This window comes from Notothenia coriiceps, unplaced genomic scaffold, assembly GCF_000735185.1.
Source record: "Notothenia coriiceps isolate Sejong01 unplaced genomic scaffold, NC01 NC01_scaffold00011003, whole genome shotgun sequence".
Taxonomy (NCBI): Eukaryota; Metazoa; Chordata; class Actinopteri; order Perciformes; family Nototheniidae; genus Notothenia; species Notothenia coriiceps.
This window is the reverse complement of record NW_011343704.1, coordinates 60,190-78,706: the sequence shown is the minus strand read 5'-3', so window position 1 is coordinate 78,706 and position 18,517 is coordinate 60,190. Positions and strand designations below refer to the sequence as shown.

The following is an 18,517-nucleotide window of genomic DNA, read 5'->3' as shown; positions in this document are numbered from 1 at the left end:
TCATGATGCTTTGCTGCCACCTGGTGCTTACATTTGTGGTACATTTTTACATTCTCACCAATGATCAGTTATGTTACTGCGGGTTTGAACAACCCCCCATCCGTTATGTGTTTCTCAACAGAAAGAAAATCACCAACTATAATCAAAACAATTATACTAACAAGGGCATGAGAAAAGAGGACAGACTCCAGGTGGCCGATAAGATGTTTAAGTTGAACTGGCCTTGAGATAGCCAAATATGTGAAAACACAAGAGTTTTTCCCTCGCATCCTCTTTGCTTCTCTCTGTTGAAGCAGATCAGAGCAGTTAGAGATCCTGGCTCGATGGAGAAGAAGGTGGTTCTGATCACAGGCTGCTCCTCGGGAATCGGCCTCAGCCTGGCTGTCCGGCTGGCCTCCGACCCCGACAAAACATTCAAAGGTAACCACAGTTGACATGGACTTTTGAAGTATTCCTTTTGTGTCTTTTTAGGAAACCTTACTGTCAGGAAGTGTTTAGGTAATGACCTTCTGATCACACCGTTTGTAATGTGATACTAGACTGGATGCTGGATGAGATTGTGAGATGAGAAAATCATTTTGAAATCTGTATCAAGGCATGCCAGTACAAGCTGCTTTCTGTTTAAGTGTATGCCACAATGAGAAACCTGGCCAAGAAGGAGCGTCTCATAGAGTGTGTGAAAAGCCTGCACAAAGATACCTTGGACATCCTGCAAATGGACGTGACCGGCTGGCAGTCCATCCTGGATGCGAGGGACAGGGTTGTGGAGAAACGAGTGGACATTCTGGGTATGCTCTAATGTCAGTGTGTTCTTATTAAGGGGACACAATACAGGGGAATGGGGAACATGTTGACTAACATATATCACAGTGAAACTCCCTGCAGTGTAGATATCTGGTAAATAAAACCTTTTTTTGAAATACAAGTTTTCTGTTAAGTGTAAATATGCAAATTACAGGTAATCTCATTACATATGCCACTTTGCATGAACATCTGAAAAAAAAGCCCAGTTCTTCATTTTTGTTAGATTTGGTTTATCATATTCAAACGTTTTATATGGGTAATTTTTTATATCTGTTTGGATCCCTCCCTTTATCAGAAAATACTGTCAAACGTTTCCATCATGTTGTAGGCAAAACATAATCAGGCTTTGAATTATATATAAACAAACACCTCAGTTAAGGCCTTGATATCAATACCGACAAATAGACAGGAATAAAACGGTATCCTTTGGTGTATTTGAGTGGTACTCTAGTGGAGACAGTATGACAAATTGTAAAGTGTGTTAATGGGCATCTCCTCGCCGCTCACAGTGTGTAATGCGGGTGTGGGTCTGATGGGGCCGCTGGAGGTGCAGTCCTTGGACTCGATGAGGCAGATTCTGGAGGTCAACCTTTTCGGTACCATCCAGACCATCCAGGCGTTCCTGCCAGGGATGAAGGCTCGGGGTCAGGGCCACATCCTGGTCACGGGGAGCACAGGAGGGCTTCAAGGTGAGACGGGAACATCGTTGAGAAATCACTGATCGTCCTCAGTGTTCCACATGTGCAGATTTAAGAATAATTTATTGGGAATGTCGAAAAACATGTTGTGTTGATGCTTGCTGCCATGCATGAAATTGCCGAAATAACCCATCTTCATGCTTCATGCTCTCTCACAGGTCTCCCCTTTAATGAGGTGTACTGTGCCAGTAAGTTTGCAATAGAGGGAGCATGTGAGAGTTTGGCAATCCTCCTGCAACACTTCAATATCCAGTGAGTCTCTGCACTTTGTTTCCTGAGTTCAGAGGCAGTTAACAGTCTTAACTTATCTTAACTTAAAGTGTTAACTATGCTTCATCCTGCAGTGTGAGTCTTGTTGAGTGTGGTCCAGTGAACACTGACTTCCTGGTGAACCTGCAGAAGGCAGAGCTCGGGGACACATCTCTGCAACAGGTCGATGACCTCACGCTCAACCTCTATGAAAAATACCTGCAGCACTGTGGCTCTGTTTTCCAAAACGCAGCCCAGGACACTGAGGACATTGTGAAGGTATGCTGTGTCATACAGTAGAGTGTATTAATTTCTCTTGTGTACATTGCCTTGTGTTTTTTATGCTGCTGCAACGCAAACATTTCCAAATTGGGATCAATAAAGTACCTATCTTAATCTCTTAATCTTAGAGCGTAAAATCATAAATTATAAAGATAGATTTTTGAAATGTGGGTTTACTATTTTGGCTGTTATGCTGATTAAATAGCATTATAATGATTGAAGATTTCATTATTTTAGGTTTTTATTCAGAGAAATAAACTAGAGATCTAGACAACACTTCCCATAAAACCCAGGACACATTAAACATTTCAGATTTACAGACTCCAATCTAAAACATATACTCTAATCTGCTATCTGAATGTAACATATGTATGCCTGCTCTGGCAGGGAAACTATCACGCTGGAGCTGGGTCACACTTTGTGCCTGGCTTTGAATTCCTTCAAAATGAAAGCATGATTTACACATTTTCATTTGCATGATCTTGCTTTGTAGTGTGACCCGCTGTATCTCACTGGTGCTGTTTGTTTTTGTCTCTAAGGTATTTCTGGAAGCCATCCAGTCACCCAGCCCTGCCTTCAGATACTTCACCAGCGGGGACGTGCCACCTCTCACCAAACTGAAGGCCACAGAGCCAGGTGGCTCGCGGTACATCAGTGCTTTGAGCAAAACCATGTTCTCATCTGAGGAACAATAATTGTGCCTCGTTTTCAACCAAGCCACTAGTTGCTCTTCTTTTTTCTTCGTGTACAGAGTTTTATGTTGTTGTTCTCTCAGTTTTGTGTTTTGGAGTTAAAGTTGGGGCACTGTGACTCACCGTGGTGACTCAAAGTTCAGTTTTATATTTTAACATGGAGGGACTGCATGCTTCTATTTTTGTGAATCACGTTTAAAAATGTATATTCCTTTTCGACAATTTTAAGATTTGAAAAATAAACAAAGTTTTGGTTGTTGGAGACATTTTAAGTAAGTATTATGTTGAGTGATACAGCAGCTTCTTAATTTTTACCATGTGATAGTGTTGTTACCACACTGGTTGGCATATTTTCACAAGGCGTGCTTCTGGAGAACCACAACCAGAAACCATTGTGTTACTCCAAAGCATGAAACAAAACAAGATGCAGGATTGTTCTCCATAAAATAAATACATTGTATGTTGTTTTCTTTTTGTGTGTTTTCTGAATGACTTGCATTAAAATTCCCCTTGATGGTTAAATGAACCATGAACTGAAACCAGTTTGGATGATATCTGTTAAACACTCACTGTAGATTGTATGCAAAGTTGGATTTCACTAAGTCTTTGCTCCATATATTATTTATCATAACAGATGTTGTGTGTCACAAGAAGTATGAACACTTTAACTAATAATTAGGAGCAGCACATCAAGCCCATTGACCAAAGAAAAGAAAGGAAATATACAGCTTGTAAATGCTTTGGTCTATTGGTGCTGAAATTTTATTTCACTTTGAGGTGGATTCTCTCTCATTGATCTATACATAAAGCAAACAGACAATGTCATGTATTATGCAGTTTTAAAAATCAGTACAAATCTTCTCAAAATGACTTCATAATTGGACAGAATTATCTAATTCGTATTACCATTATACAGTACCTCTATACCTTTCTATTTAAATAGGAGTTTGAAAGAGTTCATTTCAATTATGAAAAGTTAAGAAATGTCTTTATGACCAGTAAATTGTGAGGAGGAGGTTGAATTGCTTGAATCACTGAACAGATTAAAGACTGTACTATTTGGATCAGTCTTAGGCTGTTTAGCCCATGAGTATTTCTATTACAACCTGAGACAGGTTGCCTGCATAAAAACATTCCGTTTCCAAAATGTCTTTGATAGGACTGACTGAGGATCTTATGTCCCTTTCTGATTACATTCTGTCATTCCAGATTAAAGATCCTGAAATGGAATCCTGCAATACCAGTTCCTACTGTGTGGTACGTCTAAATATAGATGACAACCTTTATTTGTCTGAAGAACCAAAGTCCAGGTGAATCATGCAAGCTCTAGCCTACCATACAGTATCATTTTAGACTTTGGATTTCTCGTGGAAACCCTTTTGAAGCCCAGTGTTCTCAATCAAATAATACATATGATTTTATTCCTTATCATGTCTCCTTATCATGATGAGAGTAAAACTGTGTAATTTCTGAACTCCAAGTCTGAGGAGATCAGCTTGTAGTCTAATTCATCCCATAATAACAATACTAACTAGGTTTAAATAATATTTAAAATAACATGACATAAAACGTTTCATATGAAAGCTGTTGGATTTTATTCTTTTAACACGTCTTCTGAACTTCTTCAATTTCTTATTTTTTAAGTCTGGATTCATCTTGGCTTTAAATTCAAAGATCAAGATTTCACTCTGATTGGCTAGAGCATCTCGTTACGTCATTGCTGTCCTTAACTGGGCTCTGTGGGCAGTGGCGCGGCTCAGTCAAAACAGCCGGGTAGTTGCTGCTGTTGCTGCTGGGGTGGAAATACCGACTTTTCTCCTGAGAACCTATATTAGTCTTTAAAACGTAAACTTCACCATGACCAACAAAGTGACCCCTCTCCTTTTCAAGGCGCTGCTGCAGATGTCTGAAGCACATTACTCAAAAGGTGTACGAGGGACCGGTAAAAGAACAAACATCAGGTGAGTGAACACGGGGATTTTTCAGAAGTGATGCGTTCAGGTAGCCGAGGTAGAAGAAATACTAAGGAGCATTTATATTGAATTATACTTGTCACAATATGGGTCGAGCTGTACATTATATGTTAAAATGTATGTTCTTCCCATATCCGGCTATTTTTTGTTATTTTTGAATTAATTGTAGACTTAGTGGCATGAGTGGCAAGTTAGCCTGTGTGCGTGTGAAGAAATAATTGGCAAAGAGAAACAGTCATGAGACTCGCAGTGAGTCACAATTATAATGCGTCAACTTTACTATCGATATCAAAACTGAAAGTGCAAAAACATAAACATTCGTAAATGGAGAGCAAGTTGTGGCTTGGTTGAAAACAAAGCAGACATACAGTATTGGTCTTTGTCTTGTCTCCTCTTGTGGATGGTTACCAGTTGCATTCAGTAAGCTGCCAGCAGTTTTTCTCAGTGAGAAATAATTACTATAAATAACTACATACTTAAATATTGGGGACAAATGAATTCAGTTTATCCACAGAACAAACAACTTCACAACATAAATTCTATGGTAACATGTGCTATTATTAACCCAAACTCTAATTTGGGTCAGTCACATGTCAGATCCCCTCACTGATTCATATGTAACCATATATGTTTTTAATTTCTTCCTGTCAGACACTTGTGGGGCTCCTGTGGGGCCTTGGCAGCGAGAAGGACCAGCATGCCTCTCTGCCCCGCCACCCCCCTCAGCACAGACAGCCGCAGCTTCATCAACCTGGCTGCTCCCATCAGCGCTCGCAGGATGGAGTATACCGAGTGCCGGACATTAGGGTGAGCCATCTGACATCCAACATGTTGAAAACCAGTGAAATAAGAAGACAGCTTTCCTTCCAAACCATACAGAATGTAATTAAAAGTGGTGTAATTTCAAACAAAAGGATAGCATATGCAAACATATACAGGTTTTCTTCAAGTGCATGGTAAAGCAACACCTGATCGTAACTTACAATAAGTCAACAGTGATCAAATTAATAATTATTTTGGTGATGTAAAAAATGGCAGATTAATTGAAGCACAAGATGGAATCGTATATATTTTTTAAAATAAGAAAATGTATTTAAAATATAACCTAAATACATTTAAAACGTATTAAATAGAAAATTGGAACTCCCAAGTGTTGAATACACACATTTATGAAGAAATAAACTCATTGGATGTGCCTCTGTCTTCATGTAATGTGTGCTCAGGTTTACCCCAGAGCAGATGTATGATGTGGTGGCCAGTGTGGACCAGTACCAGCACTTTGTTCCCTGGTGCAAGAAGTCTCGTGTCACAAGGAGACAAAATGGTGACGTCCAGGCGAATCTCGAAATAGGTTTCCCCCCCATCGTGGAGCGCTACACCTCTGAAGTCACTGTCATCCCAAATCACCAAGTCAGGGTAAGGAAGTCTTGGTAGCTCCAGGAATGCAACATTACAAACCCCTTTGCCCAAATAATACACTTTGAACTTCAGCGTATGCTCTTTGACATTTTGAAATAAAGATGACTAAAGGTTAATTTATTTTAAAACAGGCCGTGTGTACTAATGGATCCCTCTTCAGCCATCTGGAAACAATATGGAGGTTTGCCCCTGGAGCCAAAGACCTACCAGCCTCCTGCAAAATCTATTTCTATGTAAGTAATATCTTGACCTCAGAGACATGAGAAAATACATTGAATGTATGAGGAAATGGGAAGGGAACTTATTCTGGATTGAAATTGAATAAAGTAAACCTCAGGGTCAGCCAGGAAGTAGTTAGATTTTTGTTGTTGAAAAAGATGACCAATGAACATGTAAAGATAGCACAAGTCTGAATGTCAAATACTCTGCCACAGACGTCTTAGGTTTTGATTTGTTTGTGATCTGATTTTCACCTCTATACAAATCCTACTGTGACTGTAGTCAGCATGACGTCACCCATTTGTTTGTGTATTATTGTTTGGAAGCCTTGAATTTCTCATCATTGTTAAATATTTTTTGAAAAAGATTAACTTTAATGACCTCTATTACAAAGAGTTGAAGATGAAAGAAAAACACTAACAACACCCAAACCATAAAACACTTCGCTAGCAGTCCTTTCATTGGAGGCCCGCCCTAAAGCATACCATGATTTATTTTCTGTTTGTCTTTTAAAGTGGAGCATAATTTACGAAATCAACAGCAAGTTGCATTCAAGAGAGTTTAAAACTAGCGATTAAGACCATACAATTGCTAGGAAAATGTTAACTGAGGTGAATAAATTACCTCATAGACTTCTATACAATCTGATGTGGTCTCTGCCTCTTGCTGTTCCTGTTTAGAAGGGTTTGAGAAGAAATCAATTTCATTTACAATTGAAGATTCTCCCAAACATTTAACTGACGTGTTTGCCCCACTCTCGTTTCCTCTAGGTGTCATTTGAGTTCAAGTCTCTCCTGCACTCTCAGCTGGCCGGCGTGTTCTTTGACGAAGTGGTTAAACAGATGGTCAAGGCCTTTGAGTCACGAGCATCAACTCTTTACAGGAGCCAGCAGGGGGCGCCATTGAGGAGCCGGTCAACATGAGGCGTTTGTCCTCCCATATCATCCACATCCCCTTCAAAGCCTGCTCTTACTGTTAAAACATGTCCTACAAAGAAGTCACAGAAGGCTGGATCTTCTTCTTTTTTGGACACAGTCTTATACTTACATTTACATGCACATTGAACATACTTAAAAACATTATTTATAATTATAAGCCAGTCACAAGCTAATTTATTTATTTTTTCTTGTTAAATTGTGGATTTACAAACAAGTGACAACTGATCAGTGCAGAAACAACAAGTGTTGAGCTATTATTTGTTTGTGGAAATAAAAAGCTCTTATATTAGTTATACTATGTCCATGTTTTATTAATTGCGTGTATTATTTTAATGTGCTGTTTTTAATTTCCTTTTTTTATAATTGTATCATGGGCCCCAGTGTCTTGGCCTGTCCCACAAAGGATTTCAAGGCCTTTGTCGGATTGGCCAAAGGTTTGACAAAAGATAGTGTGCCAACAGGAACAGTTGCATAAGAATAATACGAGTGACCTTAGGCTACAGTCAACACTTCGCTCCTGGCTTTACTCTCATAGGTGATGATCTGTTTTCATGAGAAGAAACATGTTAAAGGTCACCTATTATGCAAAATCCACTTGTTCATGTCTTTTATACATAAACATGTGTCCCCTCTGTGTAAAGAGATTCTGAAAGTTTCAGGAAAAAAGATTCGCCCACTTTTTCTCCTGATCCATTTCTATAAACACCTGTCTGAAAATGAGCTGATCAGATTTTGGCCACTTTATGTCATAACGATTTTTTGGCTTGTGTAACCATTAGCCATTAACCAACCAAGGTAACCCCCCCCCCCACCGTATCACCTGAATCTGTACAAAAATATATAAGATCAAAGGACCCATGAGGAATCCTGTTGAGATTTCAAGGATTCACACTTAACTACCACATAATATAGACAACATCTGTTTGTGTTTCTCTTGTGGCAATAATGCACAGAGGACAGAGAGTTTGCCTCTAAGTGAAAGAATATTTCCAGACTAGTTGTTACAAACGTATTCTTCACATGGGTTCCACTTAAACAAAAGGCCATAATTTCTCATTGATTTGACAATGCCATACATATGTATTTATAGCAAAGAAATATTGGATTTGGTGTTTTACAGATATCTGAACTGATATTAGTTACGGTCCAATGCTTTAATTTATCCCTCAAGTGGAATTGTATGGCAAGCCAGTCAGTCCTCTCTGACTTATGGGTGCAGGGCTAACAAACTCCACAATGCCTTGTTTGAACAGGTTCACTAAATCAATATCTTCAAATCATTTGACACCTGTCAAATCTGTATTTATGTAGTGATATCACACCAATTGCTTTGTAAATGTTGCCTAAATGTAACTGTATATTCACAAAATGTATTATCTTAAATCACTTGACTGAGTTCTGTGTGTTTTCCCATCACTCTCAAGAAAAGATGATTTGTTGTTTTATCGATGGGTGTTTCCTAAAACGTTCATGTTTTTGCACAATGCAGGCTGAAGTATAGAAGGGGGAGGTTGGCATAGAGGCAGAGATTGTTTTTTAAAACCACGAAGATGAAGCAAATTGCAGTCCTGATTTTAGCATTAAGCTGCTGCGTATGTGAAGGGCAAGTTCCTGAGACCGATGACAAAGTCTGTCTGTGCTCAGGATCATCCTGCTGCTTTGAAATCAGTCAAAACTTGGGAGCAGTGGGAGAGAAGGTCGCAAACATGGCGGAGAAAATAACTGTCCTGGAGGCGAAGTTGCAGAACACTAAAAAGAAGTATTGGAGCTGTGTAGCCTGACTGGAGGATTGATATACTCAAACCTAGGGTATTTAGTAATCAGAGTTGATTTTTTATATGAAAAACCTTAATGTAACTTAAAAGAAAAAAATACATTAGAACTTTGTAGCATAGAAGTATATGATTTACTGTAAAAGTATTCTATTTTTATATCCCTTGCACTTGATTCCATTGGTATGATGCATTGATCTTTAGTCCATGTTTGTAGGTTAAATAAAAAAATTGTTTAAAAAGCTAAACTAAAACCAGCACCAACTTCGGTCTTGGCTCATTTTGCATTGTAAGTATTCAAATCGTGGAAATCTATCGACTCTTGTATGATATTATTTCCATGACAGGCACATTTCATCCAAGCTGCCCAGTGGAAAAACTGACAAAAGTCAATAAGTGCTTTGCTTGTAATGACTTTTAAAATGTAGTTTTTAATATAAGTTGGACTGACTTAAACACTCTGATCAAAATAAGTAAACGGAACAAGTGTCTCCTTTTTAGCTGTTAGCTGGCACAAAGGTTGTCTGATCCTTAACGACACTGTTCTGCTAAGTTTAACAAAAATTCTCCGTTCCATTTTAATGCAGTGGTTTAATTTTGATATTCCACTAAAAGTTTGCGTTAGTGCTCTGGAAAAATTATAACAAAGCATTTATAAAGTACAATTGCTCAAGTGTTTCTTTTCATAGCATGTAGCACATGCTAACAGTTAGCCCCTACACAGTCTATTGTGGTCAACATTTTACCTTAAAGTAGATCAGAAGTCAGATTTTACTGCGATTTCAGACCCGTTTGCTTTTGACAAAGGATATTTATTTGTATTCATACCGCCAGTTGAAATAAAATCTTACAAATATTTACCCATGAGGCAAAGTAAGCTATAAGACAGTCCTCACCCAAGTCTAATTAAGAAATACCAACTTTCATATATGCCTGTAGCTCTGTAACAATATTCATACATTTTGTACAATAATACAAATATCATATATTTCCAGCCATAGTACAGGATGTACAGTTTGGTCCTGACTTTTTATACAATATTCTACAACAAAACAGTTGAAGGCACTCTTGAAAATGTTGTGTTTATACATTTTGTCTCTCCTTCTTTACAATAAGTTTGGCTGAGCAGAACGCCTCCCCTTGGTCATTGGTGGCTTTGCAGGTGTACACACCGCTCTCCTCTGGGCCCACTTTGTCTAAGACCAATGTGCAGCGGCCATCTTCATCATACTCGATCTGCTTCGAGGGTGACTCCTCCACATGCTCTTTACCACACAGCCACACCACCTCTGGGTCTGGGTACCCTGTCAAGATAGATGGGGGTGAGGACAGTATTAAAGAGCAGAAAAATGACAAGTACTTCTGTTTTCTTTTAGGGGAAATTTCAGTTGCGAGTTGATAGCAAGTCTTTCAGGCCTGAAAACTGCCCATTAAAGGTGGGGTAGGTAATTAATTCCAGAAACACTTTTTGGACATATGTTGTGTATAGCAGGGTCTAATATGGGTTATGCAAGGCCAATTTATTAGATATTGTCCAACATTTGTGATAAATCTTTTTGCTTTTGCTCTTTTTAGTAACGGCTGTGAACAATACATGTGCAATAATAAGTCACAAAGATGAAAACATTGCTTAAAGGTCACCTATTATACAAAATGCACTTTTTTTACATACATGTGTCCCCCGTTTCTAAGGAGACTCACAAAGTGTCAGAAAATAAAACCCTCTCTCGTTTCCTCCTTACCCACATCTCTAAAAACGGGACTTGCTGCGGACTTGACGTCATTACTGAAATGTGGGCTGGCTATACATTGAGCTCCTGGCAACGTAACGCCCCTCATATACAGTCGGCTAGCTGAATCCCCTCCCACAGCTGTGTGTCTGTGTATTCAGCAGGATGTCTACGGGAGGGACTTAGAGTAAAGTTGTTATATATATCATTCATATAATGCCACTGTGCTAGCGGTAAACCCTGAATTAAGAACATGTCAAGCTTTGTGCTATATCAGAAACAATCCGCAACATGTTTTGGAAGTAATATGGTCTGTTTTTATATTAGCAAGCATCGCTAACACTCAGAGCTAACACTGTACTGGAGAGAATATGTGTAAAGAAGCCGGATGTAAAAAAGGTACTATCCTTGTGGCAAACCCTTTAGAGAGAAAGCGTTTGAGCTCCACACTGTTTCAGAAATAATCCTTCATGTGGTTTGGAACATAATGTGGAGTTTAATGATGGCAGCATTTAGCTGAGTTACTGCCGGTAATCAGCCTTTTATCTCACCGCTTGCATGCGGCAGCTCGGTTATATTTAAAGGGCCAGATTCAGTGCTTTTGTAACAGGGCTGAAATAGAGGGGTATAAAGCATGGCTACAATGGGTAATCTGTTTGGTATTTTGAGCAAAACACTTCAGAGACATGTTTTGTATAGATTTGGACCTATATTATATTGTTCAAATATAGCATAAAAGGTGAGCTTTAAGCTCTTGACTGAAGTTGTGTGTACCTGTGAGGTGACAGGAGAGACGGGCACATGATCCCTGAACTACTGTAAGGTCCTCCAGGCTCTGGGTGAACTGGGGTGGCACCTGCATCTTGCGCTCCAGAGACTGCAGGGCGTGCTCCGCCTCTGGGCTCAGGGGTGAATCTGGGACAGAGAGGGGGAGGAAGAAGGAAGTAGATGAGTGGTGGAAAACCCCAGGATTTTTATCCTTCAACTTTAAACCAGGAAAATAAAACGATCCTGATAAGATAAAATCAGAATGTGATTTGTCCTACCTTCTCCAGGGCTGGTAGGCGAGACAGAGCTGTCACCTTTAGACAGCAGAGCCATTCTCTTCAGGGCTAACAAGGCCTTCCCTGCTTTCTATGTAACAAAAAAAGTCCGGGATCAGAAAACAAAAATACCTCAAACTCAAAGATAAGCATAAAAGGACTTAAAGACCTTCCACTTCTGCCTGGCTAGAAACCTCTTCATCTTCTCCTTGGACAGGCTCTTGTTGGTGGCAACAGCTCCAGAGTCAAATGCCATCCAGGGGTGTGCGAGTGCTTCCTCACATGTCATCCTCCGCCTGGGAAAACAGTGTTACAGATGGTTAAGGGAAGACACTATAGGTTTATAAATCCTCAAAAGGTCAAACGTTTTTACAGAGGGAATTTTGAATAGGTCCTTGCACCACCAAAAATCAGAAAAAACTGTAATCTGCACGTTTAAAAATACGAACGAGGAACAAGTGTTACATAAATCAAGCTGAGTGTTCATCTAGGTGTTCTTCAAAAACCTTTATATAAATATACCTTTGTAAAGTTTGACGTCTGTATCTAGAGAGATTTCTGGCTCATGGGAAAAAGTAATTTAAGAAAGAAAGCCTTACAAATATTACTATTGTAGAATTAAATACATTTTATTATTAAAGAAATTATAGAGTGTGTGTGTGTGTGTGTGTGTGTGTGTGTGTGTGTGTGTTTCCTGTGACGCGTTTTCCTCCAACATCATCAGCTCCAGGCTGCTGCAAGGCATTCTGGGAAACGGTTGGGGTTGGGGTTTGGGGGGGAGGGAGAGTCCAACGAGACACATCTGAGGAGGGGGATTCGATAAATGTAATCCCGTTATAAAGCCTTGAAGGGAACAGGAAAATAATAATATATAAATATACACAAAACTATATATGAATAATTCCTTCTCACGTTTGGAATATTAAGTTCATTTGTGATTTTAAAATCTATAAAAATAAATTAAATGACCCTCACTAAATGGAAATTTTTTCCCACTTTTTATAATAATAATCTTGATTTTGTTTCATTTCATTTAATAGTTTTTTTTGGCAGGGACATTAATGAACACTTAAAACTAAAAAATGCGTCAAGCGTAAATATGCCGGATTTTAGCTTTGAGCTAATTTCCATCCGCAGTCCCTCACATAAAACATTTAAGAAGTTTACATTTATAAACATAGCAAAAACAAATACATGATATGCAGAAAGAGCAAGAGCAGTATACACAAGTATTTACCACATGGCAGTACAATGTAGCAGCTACCACATATAAAGGGCAAGAGGGGATACCCCTGAGTTAAAGGGCAAGAGGAGATATTAAAATGCATTTAGCGGTGATTGCACGTCTGCTTGTTTCTCAACCATTCTTTGAGTTGGCCTTTAAAACTATTGAGAGTGGGACAATCCCGTATCTCAGCTGGGAGGCTGTTCCACAAAGAGCTGCCTTTAATGGAGAGGACATTTTGTCCAAAAGTGGTCCGTCTACGGTGGACAGTCATGTCTCTGNCCGTCCCTGGTGCTGCGCCATTTATGAAGTGAAGGTGGTTTTTTCGCTTCTAATAAACAGCTGGTGGGCAGAAGATACTGTGAGAGTCCCAAGATCGGAATTCTAGATCAAGGCCAGACTGGTTTTTACAGACGTTCCTGTTTTTTTTACCAAATCTGGTGCTTAAACAATAGCTCTACAGCCCTGGGCGAAATGTCCTTAAAATTAGATCGAGTTCGAATATATCTCTAATGTATGCACTGTATTCGCACAAGATAACTAACAGTTATCACTGGATTTTTCATGTTTTCTGTTTTTTTTATTTTTTTCCTCCTTTAGTTTAAGGGGGCTCCGTAGGAATAATAGGTTTATTTCTTAGAGATAGCAGTTAGATATAAAAATAAGTAATAATGGTTGTTTCAATGTTTGATAATGGTGTGGGATTTGAAGCAACCCATTCTTATGTATCACCGATGGTTGTGAGGACCCCCAGGTACAGCAAAAATCAGGGAATGCAGGTTGGGTGCCAAAATAAGGTCATTATTTACCCAATAATGTTCAGTTTTTAAGATGGGTAACAATCACCTTAGTTTAAACAAAAAGGTTGTAGATATAACAGACCCATCTAGCATTACACAACTAAACGAAAACATCCAAAAATGGGGTGAACATCCTGTGTGCTCTTCTGCCCAAGAGCCAACTCATACCCCCCATACATCTCCAATGCAGGAAATTTATAGCACTACTGCAGGCCAAGATCACCTTGTTGCGTGCAGGGTGGAAGCAGGCGTCTAAAAAGGGGTGGCTTAAATGGAGTGGCCTCTTTAAACACCCCTCAGGGTTTGAGAGGAATGGCGTAGTCCAATTAGCTGACACATCTATAAAGGCAGGTGTTTTCCATCAGTGCAGTCTTTTGCAAGGAGCAAGGTGAGCTGTAAGACACTGACAATAGGATTACACACAACACAATTAACAATAGATATTTTAAACAAGATTGTGTGCACTCAATCTAGCAAAAATAAAGCTGTTTCAAATCAATGTGTATGTCTGATGTAAACAAAAGCATAACCTTTAGGATGTGTGTTCGTTTGTGAGGCTTGTAGCCCTCACATGTATTGTGACTGTTTTATTCTGCAAACTATTGGATATTTTCAAAAGAATCATTTTTATTGTCTTGAATAATAATTATAATAATAATAAAAAAACTCTGCAGATAGTGGATGGTCCAGAGCTGTGGTCAGAAAACACAGATCAGAGCAGCACACTGGTCATAGCAGAGGCTAACCCGCAGCACACAGGCCGCTACACTGTTGTAGTGAAGGACCGCAAGAGCTCTGCACAACACACGTTTGCTCTTTCTGTCATAGGTAAGGCAACACACACTCTGCAATGTCAGTACAAAGTGATATAAGTTTGCAGTTACCTGACCCTTCATCTTACCGTCATCCAACCAGAGCCCCCCCAGCCTCCGGCCTCCTGTCCCGTGATCTCCCTCGTCTCTCCCAGCAGCCTCGTGCTCTCCTGGTCTGGCCCCTGCTACGACGGAGGCAGTGCTATCCTAGGTTATGTGGTTGAAGTGAAGAACCAGGGACGTGTTGATCCTGGGGATTGGGCCGAGCTCACAGCCCAGTGTAAGAGTACCTCATACAAAGTGTGCTCAGGTCTGCTGCCTCAACAAGAGTACTGCTTCAGAGTGAGGGCCTACAACGCAGTGGGAGTCAGTGAGCCAGGACCAGTGTCACCAGTAGTTAGGATGGAGCAGAATGGTGAGGCAACATGTGTTACTCATACCACAAAATCTAGAGATGAGGCTTTTATTAAAGCCGTTGTGCCTTTGTCTGTGTATTTAGATAAACCACAAGAAGAAGAAACCCCTCAAGCGTTCTTCTGTGTCACTGTTGACTCTTCACACAAAGTCACAGATCACTACAGTTTGCAGGAGAAACTGGGAATGTGAGTATCTGTCAGGCTCAAACATGTTTTATCCGATTAGCTTGAACACAAACATTTCTTTGGAAGCTGGTGACCTCTGTGGATTTGGGGAAATCAGCCAAGTACAACAGAGCGATGATTAAAATGCATGCAGAGACATGACTCTATCTATAAACAACGACATTGATTTCAATGGTGAGAAATGTTGGGTGTTTTTTCCCCTTTGACAGATAAAGGAATACAACAATAACAGATCTCAAATGAAGTATTGTTTAACATTCACAATTTGATTTATGGTCTCAGAGATAACAAAATAAACGTGTTTCTTCATTAGGGGAAAGTTCGGCCTGGTGTTCAAGTTAACCCACAAGGAAACAGGACGTGTGTGTGCAGGGAAGTTCTACAAAGGTCGACGTGCCAAGGAGAGGGAGGCTGCTCGTAAGGAGATAGAGCTGATGAACTTCCTCCACCACCCCCAACTGGTGCAGTGTCTCGCAGCATACGACCACAAGCCTGAGATGGTCATGGTCATGGAGTTGTGAGTACCATCGTGAAAGTCGATCATTGTTGGAAACCTGCAAATTCTGGTTGCATACAAAGAAAATGAAGTATATCAATGCTGTGGTTTGTGCCTGCAGTATCGCAGGCGGGGAACTGTTTGAACGCATTGTGGATGACAGTTTTGTGCACACTGAGCTTGCTAGTGTGCGCTACATGCAGCAGATCCTGGAGGGGATTGCCTTCATGCATCAGCAGAACATTGTCCATCTGGACATGAAACCTGAAAACATTGTGTGTGTTGACACCACTGGCACCTCCGTGAAGATCATTGACTTCGGATTAGCCTGCAAGATTGGTATGTGAATGTCTGTCCAAAATGTCATCACTTTTTTGTCCATCGTCAAATTGTCATATGCACGTTGGTTCTTTGAACACTAAATTATAATCCTTGAATCCAAGTGGACATATCATTTGAAGAAATTCCTTCCAAGCATTCCTGAGTTATCGTGTTTACGAGAAGGGATGGAATGAGGTCAAAGTGACCTTTGACCACCAAAATGTAATCTACATCCCTAAATGTTTAAAATGTAAAAAAATTCCCTGAAGGCATTTCAGAGGTATTGCATTCACAAGAATGGTACGGACACTCAGGATAGTTGTCAAACATAATGCCGCCAGTGTGGAGGCATAATTATGTGATTTATGTTCAACAGAAGGGGACACACCACTGAAGGTGATGCATGGGACTCCAGAGTTTGTGGCACCTGAAGTGATCAACTATGAGCCTGTGTGTTTGTTCACTGACATGTGGAGCATAGGAGTCATCTGCTACATATTGTGAGTCCCACTGCCCCTCCCATGGCTCTTTCTACATTTAGTTTGACATTCGGAAAACTCACCTAAGGTGCAGAGTTGGATTTTGTTACTTTTGCACAGGGAAAAGCTAGCTCTTTCAAGTCTTTGCGCTAAGCTAAGCTAACCTGTTGCTGAGAGTGGCTTCATTTGGTATAGACACAAGACTGGTCATAAGAACCCGGACCCTTCTACTTTTGGGAAAAATTAAGGGGAACATAATTTAGACTAAATAGACCACATATAACACATTTCTGACAAGTAACCCCCCCTAGTATCAAATATCTGAAATGATATATACTGTATGTCAAATTGGGCTTTAATGGTAAAGTAACTGTTATTTATAACTTAATTAATGAGGAAGATTTTTTGGTTTAAATTAGTTTGAACATTCTTTGAATTGAAGAATATATTAACTAAATATAATTGAATCAGCTAAATTAACTGAGCAGATCATAATAATATTTCTAATTGTGCATAATGTGTCACTCCGGGTTTACTGTGAATGTTTGGGGTTAATGTCCCGATGTGACATCAGTGTCACAGCGATGTTTGTTTCATATCGATTTGATGAAGAAATGTTTCCAAAACAGGTTAAATGTAATAAAGGACATTTTAAGGAGTTTTAATTCTTAAATGGCTTGAATTTTACCTTTTAGATACAAAAAACAAGCTTCTGAAATGTAGCTAGCTCTGTCACATGTGTTAGCCTGGCACATGGACATCTTGGACATGTTGTTATTAACACAAAATCACATGACCTGGACCATGACCCGCCAAACTGTTCAGTGTGTGTCACTTAGGGACTTCATGAGATAAAATAAAGGCTAAAGCTGTATAAGGAACTTTCCATAACATTTAAAGGTCATGTGACACCTGTGTAAAGGTGGGTCCTTATGGGTTAAGGGCATCCGACATAAACGAATGCCGTGCTTCCATGAGCGTCAAATCCCGCCGCAGATGGGAATACATTGCAATCAGTTGAANTACAGCATTACTACATCTAAAACTGTTCCAATACAAATATTTCGTATATCAATATTTTAATAGATGTAATACAATGATTGTTACAATACAAATCTGAATAATATTATTCAGATTTGTATTGTAACAATCATTGTATTACATCTATTAAAATATTGATATACGAAATATTTGTATTGGAACAGTTTTAGATGTAGTAATGCTGTAACATATTTCAGCCACTAGGGGGGGCAATGCCCCCCCTCAAAATACGCCAATGCTTACACTGGCTCCCTATAGAACACAGGATAGAATTTTAAATTCTTCTTCTCGCCTACAGAGCCCTTAATGGGCAGGCACCAACTTACCTTAAATAACTCTTTATACCCTACTGTCCTACTAGGGCATTGCATTCCAAGAATGCAGGGTTGTTGGTTGTTCCTAGAGTCTCTAAAAGTACAATGGGAGGCAGAGCCTTTTCTTATCAAGCTCCACATTTGTGGAATCAGCTTCCAGTTTGTGTTCGGGCAGCAGCCAGCCTATCCGTTTTTAAGAGTACGCTTAAGAACTTCCTTTTTGATAAAGCTTATAGTGATAAAATAAAATAATCTAATAAGAGTGCATTGACGTAGATACGTTGTGCCTCTTCACCTATACATTTTAATTCTTACTCTTTCACTTAAATCCTAAAAACGTAGATCTTATTTTTAAAACTGTATCCAAACCTTTCCCCTCTATGACCTCTCGAGGTTTATTAGAGGGTAACAGGTTGCAGAGAACGCCTAGCCCGGCCGGGGAGTGTGGAACGTAGCCTCCTCGGTTGCTCTCCCTGAGGTTTCTCCCATTTTCCCCTTTAAACTGTGGGGTTTTCTCTGGAAGTTTTTCCTTGTACGATGTGAGGGTCTAAGGACAGAGGGTGTCGTATTGTCATACTGATATTCTGTACACACTGTGAAGACCACTG

The 18,517-nt window shown here is 39.7% G+C and overlaps 4 protein-coding genes across 4 annotated transcripts; 3 read left to right on the top strand and 1 right to left on the bottom strand.

Moving 5' to 3' along the window:
• The first annotated feature begins 247 nt into the window (after positions 1-247).
• hsd17b1 (hydroxysteroid (17-beta) dehydrogenase 1) lies at positions 248-3,264 on the top strand. The gene is made up of 6 exons (XM_010772221.1): positions 248-420; positions 627-788; positions 1,314-1,493; positions 1,661-1,754; positions 1,847-2,030; positions 2,573-3,264. Exons 1-6 carry the CDS (start codon positions 324-326, stop codon positions 2,726-2,728), a joined length of 873 nt encoding a protein of 290 aa, XP_010770523.1. The 5' UTR covers positions 248-323; the 3' UTR covers positions 2,729-3,264.
• A 1,203-nt stretch (positions 3,265-4,467) lies between these two features.
• Positions 4,468-7,864, top strand: LOC104946389 (coenzyme Q-binding protein COQ10 homolog, mitochondrial). The gene is made up of 5 exons (XM_010772220.1): positions 4,468-4,686; positions 5,350-5,505; positions 5,922-6,114; positions 6,249-6,350; positions 7,107-7,864. Exons 1-5 carry the CDS (start codon positions 4,583-4,585, stop codon positions 7,257-7,259), a joined length of 708 nt encoding a protein of 235 aa, XP_010770522.1. The 5' UTR covers positions 4,468-4,582; the 3' UTR covers positions 7,260-7,864.
• Positions 7,865-9,617: 1,753 nt separating this feature from the next.
• Positions 9,618-12,122, bottom strand: LOC104946386 (myosin light chain kinase, smooth muscle-like). The gene is made up of 4 exons (XM_010772218.1): positions 11,989-12,122; positions 11,823-11,910; positions 11,551-11,691; positions 9,618-10,350 (listed from the first exon to the last, which is right to left on the bottom strand). Exons 1-4 carry the CDS (start codon positions 12,106-12,108, stop codon positions 10,130-10,132), a joined length of 570 nt encoding a protein of 189 aa, XP_010770520.1. The 5' UTR covers positions 12,109-12,122; the 3' UTR covers positions 9,618-10,129.
• Positions 12,123-13,778: 1,656 nt separating this feature from the next.
• LOC104946398 (myosin light chain kinase, smooth muscle-like) lies at positions 13,779-16,606 on the top strand. The gene is made up of 7 exons (XM_010772230.1): positions 13,779-13,798; positions 14,464-14,672; positions 14,760-15,071; positions 15,156-15,258; positions 15,572-15,775; positions 15,876-16,093; positions 16,452-16,606. Exons 1-7 carry the CDS (start codon positions 13,779-13,781, stop codon positions 16,577-16,579), a joined length of 1,194 nt encoding a protein of 397 aa, XP_010770532.1. The 3' UTR covers positions 16,580-16,606.
• The last annotated feature ends 1,911 nt before the right edge of the window (positions 16,607-18,517 follow it).

Coding starts and splice junctions, on each gene's coding strand:
- hsd17b1 (XM_010772221.1), top strand. CDS start 324: ATGGAGAAGAAGGTGGTTCTGATCACAGGCTGCTCCTCGGGAATCGGC. Junction 1,755..1,846: donor CTGCAACACTTCAATATCCA/GTGAGTCTCTGC, acceptor TTCATCCTGCAG/TGTGAGTCTTGTTGAGTGTG. Junction 2,031..2,572: donor ACACTGAGGACATTGTGAAG/GTATGCTGTGTC, acceptor TTTGTCTCTAAG/GTATTTCTGGAAGCCATCCA.
- LOC104946389 (XM_010772220.1), top strand. CDS start 4,583: ATGACCAACAAAGTGACCCCTCTCCTTTTCAAGGCGCTGCTGCAGATG. Junction 6,115..6,248: donor TCCCAAATCACCAAGTCAGG/GTAAGGAAGTCT, acceptor ATTTTAAAACAG/GCCGTGTGTACTAATGGATC. Junction 6,351..7,106: donor CCTGCAAAATCTATTTCTAT/GTAAGTAATATC, acceptor CGTTTCCTCTAG/GTGTCATTTGAGTTCAAGTC.
- LOC104946386 (XM_010772218.1), bottom strand. CDS start 12,108: ATGACATGTGAGGAAGCACTCGCACACCCCTGGATGGCATTTGACTCT. Junction 11,692..11,822: donor GCCTACCAGCCCTGGAGAAG/GTAGGACAAATC, acceptor TCTCTGTCCCAG/ATTCACCCCTGAGCCCAGAG. Junction 10,351..11,550: donor TCTCTCCTGTCACCTCACAG/GTACACACAACT, acceptor CTATCTTGACAG/GGTACCCAGACCCAGAGGTG.
- LOC104946398 (XM_010772230.1), top strand. CDS start 13,779: ATGGTTGTGAGGACCCCCAG. Junction 15,072..15,155: donor AGTTAGGATGGAGCAGAATG/GTGAGGCAACAT, acceptor CTGTGTATTTAG/ATAAACCACAAGAAGAAGAA. Junction 15,776..15,875: donor ATGGTCATGGTCATGGAGTT/GTGAGTACCATC, acceptor TTGTGCCTGCAG/TATCGCAGGCGGGGAACTGT.